General features: G+C 44.5%; 1 protein-coding gene across 3 annotated transcripts in view; it reads right to left on the bottom strand.

Annotated features, from left to right (window-relative positions):
• The window catches only part of LOC124074477 (ephrin type-A receptor 7), a 303,047-nt gene that overhangs the window by 13,953 nt on the left and 269,403 nt on the right, over positions 1–19,691 (bottom strand). For all 3 annotated transcript variants that reach the window (XR_006845858.1, XM_046417453.1, XM_046417452.1), the window contains exons 6-9: positions 15,722–15,846; positions 10,840–11,140; positions 9,515–9,623; positions 1,340–1,395 (exon numbers count right to left, since the gene is read on the bottom strand). Coding sequence is in view for 2 of the 3 variants with exons in the window: in XM_046417453.1 (XP_046273409.1) it covers positions 1,340–1,395; positions 9,515–9,623; positions 10,840–11,140; positions 15,722–15,846 (591 nt within the window). In the remaining variant the exon portion in view is untranslated. The remainder of the gene's footprint in view (positions 1–1,339; positions 1,396–9,514; positions 9,624–10,839; positions 11,141–15,721; positions 15,847–19,691) is intronic.

Here is a 19,691-nt window from a genome sequence, read left to right as displayed (position 1 = left end):
TGTTTCTAGGTCACATGCTCCGACATAAAACTAATGTTCTGAGCAGTGTCATTTATGATGAGTCGCTCCATCTCTGCCAGCTCACCTCTTCACACTCCATCCCTCTTTTCCTCTTAAAGAGCCCTTCACTCACTCATTTACCCTCCTCTCTTCCTCTGCTTTATTACTCACACACTCATTTATTCACTCATTCGCGGTCTTACGCTGTCCTTCCGTGTTAAACTTTGGTCGTGAAATATGTTTTAAGAGTCTTGCAGGCAGATAGATGAGAGGAGAAAGAAATTAAAATCAAGCTACCACACACACACACACACACACACACACACACTCTGCAGGTCTCCTGCAGCTCTGTGAGAGCATGTTGTACTCAGTCCACAGCCACAGAACAGGAAGTGGACTCAAGAGAGTGTGTGTGTTGGATAAAGAGAACAAAAAACGTGTCTTTGTGCCTATTTATGCAAGAGTCCGTGTTCTACAAAAAAAAAGTGTGTTTGAAAAGCAGGCCAAAAATGTGTGTGTGTGTATGTGGGCGTTTCTGTGTGTATTGCGTGCTTGTCAGCTGCTGGCATGTCTTTGTTTGGGCAGATTTAATTCCCAGCCGCATGGCTTCGGCTCATTATTCATCAGGCATAGTGCTCCAAACCTCTCCAGAGGGCTCAGCATGCTGGGAGATTAAACAACGCAAATGAGCACGCACACACGCGAACACACACGCACGCACAATTTAGGAAACTATGCACACACACACACACATTCACCATATTAGCAAAGCACTGGCACGCAGACTTACACACAAACAGGAAGCGATATGTCAAACTACTTCCATTCTGTCACTGTCAAACAAAAAGCCCACTGACAGCACTGTGAGCAGAGTTTAGAAACAAAGCGTTTACAGCCTTGTACAACATCATATACAACAATATTAAACGTCCGTTTTGGAAGCACAATCTCTGCTGCTGCCTGCCTCGATCTGAAGCATTCACTCTCTTTCTCCCTTCTCCCCTCCCCCCCTCTGATCTCCAGCTCTTTATCTTTCCCCTCCTCCTGATTTCAATCTCTCCCCATCAAACTCAGCTGCGCACACACACCACCTAATGGAGTGTGTCAGTGTGCTCAGAGTTGGCTAAGCGTGCACTCAGAATTAAGAATTAATGCCGCGGAGCCAGTGCCTCAAAAGTCATCCGTAATGCAGGCACATGTGTGTGTATTCGCACGCATTCCAGCGCATGAAATAGGAAAGACACCTCCCCCTGTCCTCGCACAGCCCCATTTAATTCACACACACACACACACACACAAACATCTGTGACATAATAGAGTGATCACCGCTGTCACTTACACTGGAAGTAAAGTTCCTCGTCTCCCTCTTGAGAAGCTTTGCTGTATCCGCATTGTCTGCAAAGAGAAACAAAGGCAGGCGTCAGACGGCGTTTCATCCCAGCTGGCAGACGCAAACACAAGCATCAGACGCTGTTTATCTGGCAGCGTAGTAGATTATATGGAATGTGCAATAACTGTGAGATGAGAAGATGCGAAGACAAGAGTGCTGATAGTGGAGACGGAAAGAATACGGAGAGGCATTCAGAAAGACCCCTGATGCACCAGCACTGATGAGCAGCTGGGAGATCTGAGGCCCACTAAGAAATCCTGCCTGACAGACACACACAGATAGACCTGGTACCGATAAAGTACTGCTGTTTCACCGATTCACTGATTATGTTTTATGGAAAAGTTGAACACACACACACACACTGTACTTTCTACACATACGTGAGTTATGTCATCCCCTGCCACCACGAGGGGTCTAAAGAGGAGAAAACTCCCTATGATCTGACTGCTGATGGATTTTCAGCTTAGGGGAGAACTTGGCTCTTTATGCTCCACACACACACACACACACACACACACACACACGCGCGTTGTAAGTGACAGATTAACAAGTGATGAACAGACATTCTGGAGGGGCAGCACCGTCCTTACTTGGATTACAGCAAGTGAAGAAAAACAAGACAAGAGGGATAGAGCCAAGGAATCTACAGTAAGTCAAAAGTTCTTCAAGCAAACATAAAATTGGTTGTAAATATTCTACATAGACAAAAGTGTTGGTATGGGGCTGTTTCTCAGGGTTTGGGCTCAGCCACTGACTTCCAGTGAAGGGAAATCTTAATGCTTCAACATACCAAGACATTTTGGACAATGCTATGCTTCCAGCTTTGTGGCAACAGTTTGTTGAAGGCCCTTTTCTATTCCAGCATGACTGTGCCCCAGTGCACAAAGCAAAGCTCCATAAAGACATGGTTGGATGAGTTTGGTGTGGCTTGACTTGACTGGCCCACACAGAGTCCTGACCTCAACCCCATCCAACACCTTTGGGATGAACTGGAACGGACATCGTGAGCCAGACCTTCTGGTCCAACATGTGTGTCACCACCGTGAGTGGAAGCTGTCATAGCTGCTAAGCTGTCTGTGTATTTAGAAAGCAATGGCATTAAAGTCCCTGTTGGTGTGATGGTCAGGTGTCCCAGTACTTTTTTCTATATAGTGTATATCCAGTGACTGATGGAAATGCAAATTTGTAAACACTTTGGCTTGTTTCTCCAGCTGCAACTTCAGATTATTTAGAGTGGATTTTGTTTCAGAGCATACACAAGTTGTACATGTGTTCATACCCACAACCATCATATCAACAAGTGAACTGGGAACGTCGTTATCACCATGTTTTCGGAGAGTCTGGCAATCGAGCTTTGATTTCCACGTGGCAAAGTTGAGCACTGATGACACTGAGGAGTACAGTCAGTGAGGTTGTGTGTTTTAAGCGTGTGTGTGTGTGCCTGTGCTTTTTTTTAACACATCAATAAGTATGCGTGGACCTCGGGACTGAAAGGCCTGTGTGTGTGTGTGTGTGTGTGTGTGTGTGTGTATATAAATGTATAGGATTGTGGGCTTTTTAGCAGGCGCATGTCCCCATGAGTGTTTGCACGGGGAAGATGTGATCGAGGGTGAGGCTGACACATCCCTCAGCCTGTGTAGCAGCACGGTGTGAGACAAGGTCAGGACCCTGTCTGTCAAAACACACCAGCAGACGCATGCAGCTCAGATCCTCAGGGCAGGAGATACCAGACAGGGGAGAGGAGACAAGAATTAATAGATAAGGGAGCACGGAGGAAAGGGGAGCGAGTCGGGGAGGGGCGTGTCGGGGGGGAGATTAGGACGAAGGGCATGACAGTACCAAGAGAAACAAGATGCAAGAGACCTACAGGGTAAAATAAGTAAGGGAGCAAATGGGGGACATGAGGGCAAAGCGGGAGATAATTCAGTGAGGGAAAATGCAAGGAAGTTGCAAGATGGAGAAGCAGAGGAAGTGACAAGAAAATAAGAGGTTACGGGTAAGAGGATAATTGGGCAGAAGGATATGCAAGGGAGGAGACAGTTGAAGAGGCACACAGTATAGCCCATAAAGCACACAGTGAGGGTGCACAGGAAGAAGCAAAATGGAAAGGATGCTAGTGAAGAGTGCAGACCAGGAATGGCTGCTAAAGATGAAGGAAGCAAGGCAGTAACGGTAAACTGCAGCCAGGGCATACCTGCTCTACAGGAGTACACAAATATCAGATTTAAGGGGACAAACTGATTGATATGTAGGAAGTGAGGAGACAAGGAGGCAACTAAGCCTTGGAGAAAGGAAATATGGAAGAAAAAGAAAAATTGGCAGGGCTGCATTAAGGCAAAGTCGCATGACTTGATTCCATTTCCATTACTTCTTTTGAAATGTCACAGATGTGACAAAAAGGAAATAGCACATGCAAAGTAGTTCTTTTTGGGTATGAATTCAACGGTAACAGTCTCCATCACATTTTTAAGTTCATTTCAGATACAGCATTGAGGATATAATATGGAACTGGGCCAAACAGCTTGACAAAAAAGGAAAGAAAAAGGAGAGATAGTTTTGGTTTATTATCATTCTCTTGGTGTGATGAAAGCTAGAGGTGGAAGAAAAAGAAGCACAGAGGGAGAGGGAAGGAAATGGCAGGGCAACTGGGAGAAAATGAAAGGAGGAGGAGGAGGTGGAGGTGGGGACAAAAGAGTAGGCAGGAGGGGAGTGCAGGCATGCCAGTGTACCTGGGCATCAGCTGTGTGAAGGGAGGAAGAGGAGAAAGAAGAGGAGGAGGAGGAGGAAGAGTGGAGAAGGAGGTCGAGAGCAGCACCACACTAGCAGGAGTTACATTGGAGGAGCTCGAGCAGACACTGCTGGGAAAAAAAAAAACAAAGGAGGGGAGGGGAGGGAAGGGGAGGGAAGGGGAGGGGGGAGTGCCGATGTCAATTGTGGCTTTTTTCATTATTTTAAAAGATGGTCAGAACAACACAACTTTGGACTGAAGAAAAATATTTCTTTCTCCCAAATCTAATCACTGCAAAATGGTGGATGCTACCAAGAAAACATGCAAAAATGATAAAATATCAAAGACAGTAATTACTATGAAAGCATATAATATCTATATTGAATATTTATTCAAAGTCTATTAAACCCTTTCAAAAAGGGTTCAACTTCATACTTTTTGGGTTTGTTTTTTTTACTAGAATTTCGGGCCAATTTCTAAATTTCACACTTCAGAAGAACCAGATGGCTGAAGGAAACGTGCAGATGCCAAAACACTTAAGATTCTGGCCAAAGTTCTGGCTGTCACTGTCAGCTCGGGCTCATCAAATGGTAAATTTGGCCCGGATTTTCATCTTCGTCGCCAGCCTTTGTCATATACACATTTTTCAATGTGCAGTCCAGTTTAAATGAACAAATGTAGTTACTGAAAACTAAACTTAATGGTTTTGTCTTAAAGGGTAAATTCGTTCACTCAACTCAATCTCTAGTGTAGTACGAAGACAAAAGTTCAAATCACGAGGCGGCCAAACACTGAACCTCCACCCCGGAAACTGAGGTCGAGTCCCACGTGTGACCAAATGTCCAAACAGTTGACTTATTTTTAACTTCCACTGTGTAACATAAGCGAACTTATGTAACTAACATACTTATTTTCAATCCAACTGATGATCTTTTATCAACCTGAAAAAGTGTTTTCTTTTTTTGTCCACGAACCTAACCAGACTGGAATCCAGAACAAAAACACAGAACATTTTCATGGTTGTCCTTCACATGCCGAGACAGAACCACGGTTAACTTGGAAAATGTCTTTTCATTGTTTTGACAAATTGAGCCAATTCTGAAAAGAATTTTCTTTATTTTGGTCAAATTTTTAATGTCAAACTCCACATATTTGAGTGAGTTTTGAAGTGCATAAGGTTTAATATTATACTTGGCAGCACCTCATTGGCCAAAATGTTACCCTGGCACACACCTTGGTGAACAGCATTGGGAAATAAACACAAACACAAACCGACTTATAGTGTACTGACTCATTACAGTTCTGTGCGTTTTTGTAAAAGAAACAGAAAAAGAAATAAACAATATGTATATTATTTTAAAGACTCAACATGTTGGCCTTGCAAGGCATCATGGGTTTGGATGACAAAATGACCACTAGCCACATCCTGTAAAAAGCCATACTGCTGGATCAAATTTTGCTGGTTTTCAAGTGAGTTATCAGATTTGGGGGTCAAACACGAGTGTTTTTTTTTTTCTTAATTTCCAGAAGAGAACTTTCCAGAGAGAAATGAGGATATTCACAGTCTGCTCTTCGCTCTCCATACCTGAATTCTCCTCTAAAATAAAGTGCGATTATGGAAATAATATGAATAATAGGTGAGCGAGCCAGAACAGAATCCAAGCTGACAGCTAAGGTGAAGCAGAGGGAATTTAGGCCAGCAGAGACTTATGCAAAGAATAATACGACAAATTGGGGAATTTCAAAAAAGCACTTTTAACTTTTGTCCATGACTGAGTTTTAACCATAATAATGACTAGTTTATGAGATTCAAAACTGTGACACCTTTGTTTTCCTGCACTGCCAAGAGCTGAAAAATCTTGAAAAATCTGCACGAGAGCCATAAGCATTTTCCCTCCTTCGCAAAAGGTCATGTGGGCTGAAGAAATGTTAACATCAACATTAACAGGTCCATGTTTACAAATACAGCCATGATTTATTCATTTGTGACTTATTTTATTAATTAATGGAAACGTGTTTCCAAACTAGATACAGGGCCCTTTGGCATGACAACCTTCACATTTATAACGGAGGATGTCTGTGTCTGATTCTCAGACACGAAAGCACTGATCTGTGCAGGACTCACAGGAAACTCCACCACAGGGCCGGAGACCTTTTCTCTCGGCCTCCCCGTCTCTCACTCCTCTCATTTTTCTCCCCTTCGAATTGCACTTGTTGTCGATGTGTCGCCCAGAGTCAATGGCCCCATGAAATGACCCTCTGCTTTAATTCCCGCTTCTTCCTTTTTCTTGATCTCCCCTCCATCTTTTGCTCCTGATAACTTGTTACTCACACTCCAGGCATATGAGTGCACACACACCCACACACACACTCACATACCCACACACATACACACACACAATCACGATGCACACACATGCACACTGGTGCGACCAGTGAAGGGTAAACAATCCCTGCACTGGCCAGTCATGCCTGGACTTCTCTGAGAATGTTTGGGCAATGCCCTGGAACTCTACTTCCATCAAACTCTGTCAGGCACCAATGGACTGTGTGTGTGTGTGTGTATACGTGTGTGAGAATGTGTGTGTGTGTGTGTGTGATTTTGCTTCTCCATATTATTCTTACTGAGAGTTGTGAATAACTTCCATCTACACTGCGCTAATGTGTTTACGACTCTTACTGAGGACTGCGGCACAGATGGGAACACAGGAGAGTCTCAGGTTTCTAACTGTGCAGCAGACAGTATCATGGCAGCCATTATTAGACACCTGTAGCATCAGAAGTCTACTGGCCCGGCACTTTGACAAGAAGTAGCATGGAGTACACTGACACAGAACAGAAGATGAATTTGAAATGCTGCACTGGATGTTTTGGCTGTTTTTTTCCACTTGTCTTTTAACCCCAAGAGCTAATCTACATACATACACCGTCTAAAGACCTGGACATTGTTATACTTATACTGGACTACATGGACAGAAACCAGTTGCTGACACATACCTTAAATTAAAAGTGAGACACTGAGACGGATTTTCTGATAAAGTGGGTTGACCATGAATATGAATACATGCTTTCAATGAGTGCAACTGCCTGGGTGTGTGTGCCTCTGTGTGTGTGTGTGTGTGTGTGTGTGTGTGCACGCGTGCAGTGGGACTCATTTGCATGTGTCTGGGTGAGCAGGCGGATCGATGTAACGGAGACCCTCCAGCCGAGGCCCAGGAGCTGGGCTGTCTTTGCAAACACGAGAGCGTGGTGATTGAGGCATCAAGCCATTCCCTCTTTGTCTCGATGCAAAACATGAAGAGCAAGTTAATGGCCGAGCAGCGACGGAACAATGGAGACCACTTGCAAATGAACGCAGTGATGGGAATAAAAGAGAGAGAACGATAAGCATTATTATTCAGTACTGGGCTGCGCACGAGGGGACGATGCTGCCGTCCTTCAAGGCATCAATGTATTTAAATACTTAAATGTGTGTGTGCTGAGAGTTGGCATATCTTTGCATATCCTGTCTTCTTCTGCTGCAGTGCTGTTGCCTCCACAGAGCTGTGTACTGCAGTCTATGCAGTACATCTATTCCCGTATATCCCTTTATGGATGTTTGACTGACAGCAGCAGCGTGTGTGTGGGACTGCTGCAAGTGAATAGAACCCATTTCTACACCCCGTTGACTCCGTTATTGCACTGTTTTGGGCGTATCTCGAATTGGTCTGGTGGTTTCTGTATCACAGTCTCTTAGACAACCTCTTTAGACAGGTAGGTGTAACCCATGGAAAAGGTACTTTATAAGGTTGAGAGGTGGTGCTGATGTAGGCGAGTGTGTGTGTGCGTGTGTGTTTGTGTGTCTAGAACAAAGAAATGAGAAAATGCACACAAACTACACAAACAAATGCTGTCACAATGCATCTGAAAATCTCCCCGGATAAATATCAATTGAAAGCGAGCCAAATGAACTGAAAAAAAACAAAACAAACAAAAAAAAACCAAACAATTGTTTTCTGTTTTCTGGCCATGTGTGTTCCTGTGTGGGAGAGCAGATATGTGTTCCCTGCATACAGCACAGTGAATCGTGCAAGCGTGTGCGTTCCTGTGTGGGTGTGTGTGAGGCGAGCTGGCAGAGAATATAGAATTGGATGGGAGTCAAAGAGCAAAGTGGTTGGAACGGCGAGCAGAGATGGACCCTCCCTCATGCCGCCGCCGCTGCCGCCATTATCCGCTCAGCTGAATAAAACATGCGAGTAGATGGCAGGATACAGTGTGCAATAAACAAGAATCAAACATGCATTGAAAAGTAACATCGATGACCTGACACAAGGACTGTATTGAGAAGTTGGCTGATTGACAAAAGCAAAAACAAGGCCTTGAAAATTCTGAAGTAGTCAAACACGCAGAAATGTTTGTCCAGCTTCGTGTTGCTATTTAACTTGCACAAGTGCTTTCTTGTTCACCTCTTTTGTAGTCTCTTCATTCCTCAGTCCATTCAAAAGGTGCATCAACGTCTGAGGCTGCAAAAATGATTTAAAACTTTAAGGGTCGATCTTTACGCTGTCCTACTTTACAGCTTTTCAAAGTCACGCTATCATAACTTACTTAACCCAATTTTGTGAAGGTCTTTGCAATTCATGTACTTTTGTACTTGAGTATTTGGGCTCTAGTGTACCAGGCTGCCACTTTAATGCTGAAATAACGAAATAAAGCTTCTTAACACTGATTGCTGCCGTCTGAATGGTCTCTTCTTGCTGCCACAAAACTATCCCAACTGAAAGAATCTTGATTTGATAACAATGAACAGCACGCAGAGAAATTAGGTCAGAGGAGTGGAGGAAGTCTTAGTGGCTACCCTGAACTCCATCCATTTGGCTTTAAGTTAAAGGACTTTAATTTTCTCCAGATCTTTTAGTGAAATACAGAATTTGGTCCAGTAAAGCAGAGAAGAGTTAAAAGCTCTTCATAAACACAATTCCCACTTCCCTATGTGAAAACTAATCGGACAGCAAAGTATTCTGAACTTCGCAGAGGAAAAAAAACAAACAAAAAAACAATCAAAGACCGTTTTGGCCCTGCCAGTGTTTCCCCCTTGACACAGATGGCGTCATTATCAAACTGACTTCTTAAAAGATGAGTGTCAGTGGTGTCATCGTGTAATTCGAGCCATTCTCTGCACATTACTTCCACAAAGGGACTCCTCTCGCTGGATTACTGTAATCTGGATTATGATGGAGCAGCGTATGACAGAAGACTGAACATGTGATTGAGTCGATGCGTGTTTGTGTGTGTGTGACCAACATGCCAAGGGTATCAAAATCTCAGAACGACACAGTGGGCCAAAGGAGGTGCACTGCAGTGGATAGTGAACTGAGTAATCGCTTGCATGTTTGCGACCGCATGTGCATATCTACCTCCTCCAGATTAGCAGTCCAGCTCCCATGGAGAGCAGCATGATGAGGGCGGCCACGGACACGACGACGATGATCACCACCGGACTCTGTTCACTGGACGCCAGCGCCACTGGAGACGACAAAACACCCTCATCACACACGTGAACAAAAACACACACCTGAACCGACGTGGGTGTGCGTCACACTGCACACACACTCGTCACAACACAGTTTGACGCGCCGGCATGCAGCGCACATACATTCAATTACTCTGTATTCAGTGTGAACAAGATCAGGAAATGAGAGCTAATCATAAGGCGATGACCTTAAAGGCTGAATTAATTTCATGGGAAGTCAGTTAAAGCGGAGGGTAAACTGAGGTTTGTTTCAGACGGCCACAACCTGCTCTACATTAATATCCTCATATTCTCTAATAATCTCACTTGACCCTCCTGTATTACGCTGTCTGAGAAGCCTTCACTTACACTCTGATTCACTAAATTGACTCAAAGGAGCAGAAATCAAACATCACCATGTGTTCCTGTAATGCACAATATACTTTTAGTTGCTGCTGTAGTAAACCTGATGGTAGTAGTAAACCAGAACTACAATCATTGGCAAAACAATCTCATCTTAAGGTCCATTTGGCAGCTGATCTGGAGCTTTAAATAACAACACATGATCTTCATCAGCAGATGTTCAAATTTCCATTTTTTTCTTAACTAATCTGAAGACTTCACAGGTTAGCTGTTATTTGACACTTGATCTTGCCTGAGGCGGATGAAGCAGAGCAAAGCACAACTGAATTTGCATCATCCAAAAAAGTTATTATGCAAATACTCTAAGACCTCTCACCCTAAGACAAAAGTACGCAACCCCATCTGCTTTAAAATAAATAAATGATCTTGCTGGGTGGAGGCCAACTGGAAGTTGGTGGTGGTGCTCAGGTCAGCTTTTTGCTATAACACCATGAAAGCCCAACAAATCCCCCGTCCTGGAAGTATAAAAGGTTCAAAACAAAGAATTCATGAGACGTACAAAGCATTGAAACACACACCCACACCCCGAGGTGGCACAAGGGACACGGTATCAACTTTCACAAAGAGGAACCGTTTCACAGCTTACTGGTAAAATCTTAAATCTTCACACATCATCTCAGACACACTCACATCCCCCTTTTCTGTCTCTCTCACTCTAGCAGCATGCCTCATCGTGTGGGCTGGCCAGGTGCCCAATCCCCCCCCCCAACCCATCCCAGTCTGTCTGGTGATGCTGAGGGGAGGGCGTGAGGAGAAAAGGAGAGAAAGTGAGGAGAAGAGGGGAGGAGGCGTAAAACGGATACTCACACTCGCCAAGTGTCTGCAGCTCCAGGGGAGCGCTGTACGCTCCGTAGTCGATGGGCGGCGGAGAGGAGGAGGAGGAGGACGACGATGACGAAGAGGAGGACGATGAAGTAGAGGAGGAAGAAGCAGAGGAGGATGAGGAGGAGGAGGATGAGAGAGGGGGGGAGGAGGACAAGGATGAGGAGGGGGCCGGCGTGGAGAAAGGGCGGATGAGGAAGACGTATGTGGTGCCAGGTTTGAGGTTGTTGACACTGATCCGTGTGGCGGCAGTCTTCACAGTAGAATAACTCTGATCCTTTTGTTCCTGCGGAGACAGTAAGTGAAAGTGAGAGACAGAAAAAACAAAGACGGAGAAGCAGGTGGAGAAAGCGAGGAAGGAGTGAGACGAGTAGGTGGAATCCATTTGTGAGATGCCTTGTTCACTTCCAAGACACAGTTTGTAATCGTGGTGCAGTGGGAGACTGTTCTGTAAGCGTATCAAAAGGCTTTGGTAATGTTTCATTTATTGAGAGAGCGGCACAGCACTCCAAAGAGTCAAAAGTTTCAAAGAGTCAGACAGTCTGCGAGGCCGAGTTGAGGAGTTAGTCTTCTTTAACCTGCCTTCAAATAAATGATGAAAAAAAAAAACAGACAGTAACAAAAGCATGACAAAGAGAGGCCTTTCAAAAACAAACCAAAGACAGCGCTCATTTGATTCTCCCTGCGAAGGTGACTCACATCTCGCAAAAGTAGGCACAAAGAGGGCGGCGAGTGGATGGCTCAAATTAACATAATTGCTCCACTTGTTGTCCGATATGTTTGTTTTTGCCCGGTTGTATCTTTGCATGTCACGCCTCTGCATGTCAGTAAGTCTCCCTCAAGTGAGGATGAGCTCGTGCAACAGTCTTGACGGTAAATCTGATTTACGCACGAAGGTAAAATGAGGCAGCGCAAGAACAAGTGAGTTTTTGAGCTCCTTGCATGTGGTAACGAGGATTAGGAATGGCATGCGTTGTCTTTAAGGCTTTTTAATGTACGTCCGAGAACGGCGCTGCACGAAGAGGGAATAAAGAGGAGAGAAAGTTGGAGAGCGGGACACAGGCGGACTGAAGTGGAACGAACCGAGAATGGCAGCTACTGTGTAATAAGTGAGCTAATACGCTATGTGACACGGAGAAGACAACAGCGGAGGATGGAGAGGGATGAAGAGCGGAGCACCGAGTTCTCAGAACAATAACAACGCAGTCAGAGATGACATTTGGTTACATTGAGTCATAAATAACCTGTGACTTAATCATCATTAGTCATGACCAGATTTTGTCATTACTGAGAGTCAACAATGTGTTATTTGTTATGATCCAGATTAAATTAAATACCTCATATGTTGTGGTGTTATCGAATGTTCAACAAGTAATCTTATCAGTGAGCGCTGTGCAGGGCCCGTACTGTAAAGCTCTTCATATGAAAAAATAAGGAAGAAAGATGCTATACACTGACTAAGCAAAGCTGTATTTTATACTTTAATAGGCTCTTTGCTGCAGTAGTTGCTTTTTCATTTCATGGCCTGTCAACAATCTTCCCGTCTCAATCTCAGTTATTCTCCATCTATCCGTTGCACTCCCTCTATTCACCCGCTTCCCTCAGCCTTTTCTCACAGAGCGCCGTCGTTCATTTCTTTCTATCACTGCGCCCTTACGAGAATCTTTCCACCGAGTCATCTTCCTCTAATACCCTCTCTAACCCTTTCCCTCCCCCAGTTATCACACAGGCATCTCACTCCCTCTCAAAACGCTCTACTGTATGTCATCTCTTCCCTTTCCCCCCCTCAGGTCTTTCCTCGCTCATCGTCGCTCTAAATCTTCCCCTCTTTTTCTTTTTTTTTTTCCCTAAAGATGTGGGAGTAGAACAGCGAGGAGCGAGGGCTTTATTAAATATGGTGAAGCACGGAGAAGAGGAGGAGGTGTGAAAATGGGTGAGAGTGTGACACAGCCAAACACAAAGACCTGGCGTTGCCATAAAAACGCAGCGTACGAAAACGAAGAGGCGTGAGCGTGACAGCTGTGGTTTACGTGCATGACAGATTTACTGTGAAGACTATGACTGCTGACGGGGCGGCCGCGGTTTCACTGTGTTATGTTAAATGAGCGTGATGGGGCTGATATAATTACGGTGGTTATCCATAAAAGCAAAAGAAAATGTGGCAGTAATATGAACTCTGGGCTGTATATAATTGGCTGTTCAAATGCACTAAAAATACATGATTTTTGAACAACATGTCAGTAGTTCAATGACAATGATTTAATCTTATGCATGTGTGACAACCTCTGTGACCCTGGAGGGAGCACTAAAGTTTGAAAACTGATGTCAGCTTAGGGATTAGGGTTAAATCTGCATTGCAAACTAGAGGTGTGAGGTTGGAAGAAGCAAACGTTTCAGGAGGCAGGCAGGGTGTAATAAAAGACTCTACTGTGTTGCATTGTGGAAACGTAAGATCCTGACCCACACAGTTAGGAGACCTCGGGGTCCTGCTGCTGTGATTTTAACCTTTCTTCTTTTAATCTTCCCTGGTCAGGCCTCCAACTTCATGGAAGTGCAATACTGAGTTACTGGAATATCCTTTAAATGTGCTTATTAAAGAAGTGAGACCGAAACATACACGATCAGCCGCAACATTAAAACCACTGACAAGTGAAGCGAACAACATCAATCATCTGTTCACAATGCAATGTTCTGCGGGGAAAACTCGGGCAATCGTGTGGATGTTCTTTGATGCACATCATGCACCCGAACACTGCAGACCAAACACTATCCGGAACCATATCAACATTACAACTGCCTCCACCACTCTCGCCCCTAGTAAGGTGGCAAAAAGCTTGGGTGTCACGATTGATGACAAATTGTCCTTCTCTGACCACATTGCATCTGTATCACGGTCCTGTCGCTATGCGCTCTACAACATAGGAAAAATCCGACCTCACTAATCTCAGTATGCCACTCAGCTTCTTGTACAGGCCATGGTTATCTCCTGCCTCGACTACTGCAATGGCTTTCTGACGGGCCTCTCGGCATGTGCAGTCGAACCTTTACAAATGATCCAAAACGCGGCATCGCGTCTGGTTTTTAATAAACCCAAACAGGCTCATGTCACTCCTCTACTCATCCAGCCACACTGGTTACTTGTGGTAGCCAGAATCAAATTCAAGTCACTAACACTAGCTTACAGAGTGACTTCGGGGTCTGTACCCAGCTACCTGAACGTTCTCATTCAGGCTTACAACCATTCTCAAGCTCTACGTTCAGCAAATGAACATCATCGGTTTACCAAGTTCCTGGGGGTACAAATCACTGACGACTTAACCTGGTCCCACAACACCGCCATGCTCACAAAAAGGAGGGCTTCCCTCCCCCCTCCCATCCTGACCACTTTCTACAGGGGCACCATAGAGTCTGCTGACCAGCTGCATCTCCGTCTGGGTTGGGGTCTGTCAGGCGTCGGACTGGAAGTCCCTGCAGACAGGGACAGACACAGGACAGTGGAGAGAAATCATCGGGACCCCGCTCCCGTCTATCCGAGACATTGGGCACAAGCGCTGCCTGACCAGAGCCCAACGCATTTCCTTTGACCCCACCCACCCTCAACATGGACTGTTTTCAATGTTACCCTCTGGTAGGAGGTTCTGCAGCTTCTGCAGCAGGACATCCAGATTCAGGAACAGCTTTTTCCCCCTGCAGAACACCCACACACAATAATACAGGACCCTCTTCTGTGGATTGTATCAGACCCCCCACCACTCAGGGACATGTAACATGTAGTACTTGAATGCTACCTCAATGTAATAATATCACTATCCGTCACTTTATTCTCTGGTCACTTTATTTTCACTTCATGTCACTTTATTTTACCAATGCCACTTTATTCTCACAATACTAACAATATATTTAGCATTTAACAGCCACAGTAAGATCAGGGACATCCCTTTCTTCCTTTAAAAAGCACCTGAAAACACCTCTCTTCCAACTGCACCTTCTTTCCCAACATCCCGAACCCTCTAACGCCCCTTCACTCTCTCATGTTCTCCTGCTTTCCACTCTTGCTCTTCTACTTAAGCACTTTTAATTATGCTTTAGCTCTTAATGCTTTAGTCTAATTCTATTGCGCCGAAACCTGTGATTCTGTAAGTCGCTTTGGATAAAAGCGTCTGCTAAATGAAGTGTAATGTAAATGTAAAAACACCTCACCCAATGTAACCCCCGTCACATTTTGAAAACAGCTCAGGAATGCCTCAAGGACCAGAACGACAGCCTGCAGAATCCCCAGACCCCACCAGAACAAGTCAAGTCCACCCTCCTGCCAGGCGGGGTCTCCAACCGAGAGGCCCCTTCAGCAACACACAGGACCCAAAGGATCCCACATTCCAATGGTGGAGACCACAAAATACCCCCAGAGGTCCTGTGTTGCTTCCCCTGGCAGGTCAGAGCTCATTTGGCAGCACAAAGGGGGCCCACAAAATATTTAGCAGGTGGTTTTACAGTTGAGGCAGCTCAGTATGTGAATATTTTACACTTTAATTAAAACTGTCTAAAGTATATAATGGTTATGGTTTTCCATGTTTACCTCAAACAAACTTTTTGGCACTCCTGTACTGTTCTGTTACTTAGTGACCTCCATAAGCACCAATACTGGTAGATGTGTTGTTTTGTTTTTTTTTCTTTACCAAAAGGAACCAGTTAAAAAAACTCATTTAACTTTTATATTCCGTAATTCAACTCCATTTAGTTGCTGGATTCTTAAATCAAGAGCAAAATGACAGAATTTGGAGGAGGTCAGTAACGGATGACAGAGAAACAACAGCGTGAAACACAGACGTGCACAGACTGTGATGAGATGGCAGATTCGATTTTTTACCTTCTCGTAGTATTTGACCTCATATTCAGTGCGGCTGCTGTTCGGGTAGGAGGGCTCCCTCCACACCAATGTTATGCTCTTCTGCTCGATCTTCTCTGCTCGCAGCGCACTGATCAGCGACGGTGCTGCAGAGAGGGAGGAAAAAGGAGGGGAGAGAAAAGAGGGAGGAAAAGGAGAGGCATGAGTTTGGGGATTCCAGACTCATTCAATATAAATGCTGCCGTAGCTTAAGGAGTCTTCTCAAGGACATCAGAAACAGTCCTCACTCGTCTGTATGTGCAGTTTTTACACAAAGCTGGACTGCGCAGGCGAAGGTCAAGGGAGGAGCACAGTGAATTTTCTCACAGAGCAGAGTCTCCAGCAAGCAGGCAGTGATACATATATACAGTACATTAAGTCTTCTCCACTGCAGAGGGCACAGAAGGACACGAGGGGAGGAAAGAGGACAGGACTGGGCAGGAGAGAAGTGGATTTCTGAAGCTGAGACGTGTCAGAGCAGACACCTTCATCGCACTCCTTGAAACACACACTGTGAACGTTTCTTTGTCCTGTGTGTGAGCGTGCGTGCGTGTGTGTGGTAAGAGCCTGGGTCGGTACACTGGGGCTTACAGTAGATCAATACAGATATGGATTGACTGACAAGTCTGTATCGACACGAGACTAACAGACGGAGACGCTCTTAATCCGAGCTGCCCGTCTCCTCTCCGAGTCTCTCAATTAAAGTGGAACTCAGAACTTTTTCTCACTCGGTACAGGAGACCCGCGGTGAAAACGATCCTGACAGATATTTCATCTCGTATCGATCACGGTACAGAATGAAACAGAAGATGAATTACCCGTACAAAGCTTTTACAAATTTAGATGCGGTGTCTAATGGCACTGGCTCGCTAAGCAAACAAAGCCATTACTGGGGAAAGACCCGTTCTTTTGTTTCTCTGTTGACATGTGACAGGCAGCACATAGTATGATAATCAGCAAGCACCACCCACTCTCGCTTAAGTGCTAATTATGCCATGTATAATGAAGTAGCAAAGTGGGTTGTCACTCAAAAATACTAAGAAAAATAAAGGGGTGCAGTTAGCTTAGTCAAAAAGACTGTTTGGGAGGAGCTGCGCCATTAAGGCCATCAGGGTCAGGTGTCGTAGGGGAGCGTGAGAGGTGTTTCCTGTCATCTTTTTTGTACTGGATCATAATTACTGCTGTTTTTCACTTATCTGAATACCTTTCAATAGCCCCCTTTAAAAAAAACTTTTTTTTCCACAGGCACAGAAAGCCCCCTTTCCTTATTGCTTGCAGTTTTTCATTTGTTTTTTGATTCTATCCTTCCTCATCCTCCCCGAAATCGCTGCATCCTTCGACCGCTTCCCTTTCTCGCTCGACCACTTCCTGTTCATCTTTTACCTGATCTTTAACCGGCAATTCATCTCTTTCCTCAGTGGAGACAACCACACTAATGAATACGTTTTGCCTGTCACTCACATGGGGAAAATATGTGAACACACATATAAACTTCACATTCTCTCTCTCTCTCTCTCTCTCACACACACACACACACACACACACTCTGGAGCTCATCCAGTCCTGCTCTTAAACAGCAGGATATTACAGTCGTTTTAGGCAGCGGATCAAAGACACACCCGATGTGCCTGCACCTCTCACACTGTCTGTCTCCATCTGTCTGTTTTTCTGATGTCTCTGCAAAGTATTATCCATTATTCACGGTGACTTGTGTGAATTTTTGTGTCAAAGCCGCAAGGTGGATGTACATGTGTGTTTGTTGAGCACAGACATGCACATCGTATGTCTGTCCAGTCAAGTTGAACATAGGAGGAAGAAAATCCAGGTAGTAAGATCGGCCTGCGTGTGTGTGTGTGTGTGTGTGTGTGTGTGTGTGTGGTCTTTTGAACAGAAGGAACGTGAGTCTGTCCTTCATTATAAAATTCTGACTGATTTTTTACAAAAAAAAATGTAAAAATGAATCAGAATCTTAAAGGGAAAACTCATGAGCAATTCAACACAACAGTTTTACTAAAGATTATAATAAATCACTTGAATTTAGGTCATCAACACGATATACGCGCAGAACACCTGACTGAAAGCTGACCAGGTGCACATTTAACGGTTAAAGGAGTCTGAGATGTAACGCAATGATGCACAAAACACAACCTCAAAACGTAACTGGCTTGTTTTCAGAGGCAGTGGAAGGTTTGATTTACCGATTTGCTGTAAAACATACTGATTTCATGTCTGTTGAAAACATCAAAAACAGCTGAAATTATGCCAATTAGTGGCATTTTAAAAGTAAGAACAGTTCGCGTTGAGGCGTGGAGTCGCGTGAATGCAACACATAGAGAGAGCAGTACAGCAGAGGGCAGCTGGAGGAAAGAAAGGCTCTGAAGGAGAAGGAAAAATGATAATTAACAGTTAACGGGAATGTAAATAAACACTGGCAGAGAAACAAATCTTGGTAAGGTTTTGAAGAGGAAACAGGCCTTGCTCATTAGATAAGAAAGGAATTGTTTCCATGGTACATGAATAATGGGTTGGGGGGAGAATAAAAGAAAATATGAAAGAAATGGAGAATCATAAAAGAGTAAAGGTGTGAGGTAGTTAGATGCAGGTTAAGAGTGACAGGAAGTGCTAACAGGAACCCTCTCCTCGCTCTAAGAGCCTGCCACCCAAACACAAAGAGAAACTCAACGTCAACTCCATCCTCCCATCTACAACTGCAGGCGACTGTTTGCTATTCTTTCCTTCCTCGTGTGCTGAATTATGAATAGGACTGTTGCCTGCCTCCACGCCCCGGATTACACAACTCAATCTGACAGCTAAAAAAAACAAAAACAAAACGTAACGCCATTTGTGTATCTATGAGGAATGCAGACTCGACTACTCTGACCTACTAACATGACACACACAAACACGTTCAGCCTTTCACGCAAAGCAAAAGGTGGAGATGCTGTACAACCAACCACTTCAACACACACACACACACACACACACACACACACACACACACACACGAGTATATGACAGCAAATGGTGGGTAGTGCTGGCTTTGGTGCTGTATTTGAGAGGAAGAAATCAATGCTGACTGCAGTCTGAAATGGACTGCACACACACACACACACACACACACACACACACACACACACACACACACACACACACACACAGGCAATGATTTTCACAAGTAATATAGAGAAGGTGATGGCCTTGTGGGCAATAAGCCTCTCCAGCTCTGCTGTGGAAGTACACGGCAGACAGTTTTCAAAGCCTCATCATACGGCAGAAATCACAGGGCCGACACACTGATGGGCACTCGTCACGAAGACACACAGCTTCTGATAGGATCCTGTACGAAAGCTTTGCCGCACGCACACCAATCACTCACAGAGATAATGGTCTATACACTTCAAAGGGATGCTATGATGAGAGAGGAAAAAGTGAGGTATGAGGAAGTATAATAGATGGAGTTTGGCACAAAATGGCAAACAGGCAGCAGACGGTTGTTCCTCTCAGTGATGAAACTTCCACAGGTTGCCAGTACAAGCCAGGGCTGAGTCTCATTTAGGTTTTATTGATTCTGATTCTGACTCAGTTTTTGTTGAATCGGAGTCTTTGAGACATTTGTCGCTAAACAACACACAGCAGACTGAAAGTTCCAATCCTTTTCTATTTAAGAAACAAAAAAACCCTTCCATTCTTAGTGGTTTTGGGCCAACGTAAATGGTAACTTGTTGGAGTATTTTAAAATTATGAATATTCTGCGTGCTGTCATGCAGTAATTCAGTATTTTCCATGTTGTACTTTGGATGCACAGTTAGCTGATTCCCTTAAATCATGACCACTGCTGGGAGCATCAAACATATATTACACCACACTGCAGTTAATGCCTCAACTGTGTAAGACGGTTTTCCTCCCTTATTGTCCTCCCCTGGAGATAACATTTTACACTTTCAAATTCTGG

Source organism: Scatophagus argus, chromosome 17 (assembly GCF_020382885.2).
Source record: "Scatophagus argus isolate fScaArg1 chromosome 17, fScaArg1.pri, whole genome shotgun sequence".
Lineage (NCBI taxonomy): Eukaryota > Metazoa > Chordata > Actinopteri > Scatophagidae > Scatophagus > Scatophagus argus.
The sequence above is the reverse complement of the archived record's forward strand: the minus strand, read 5'-3'. Positions and strand labels throughout refer to the sequence as shown.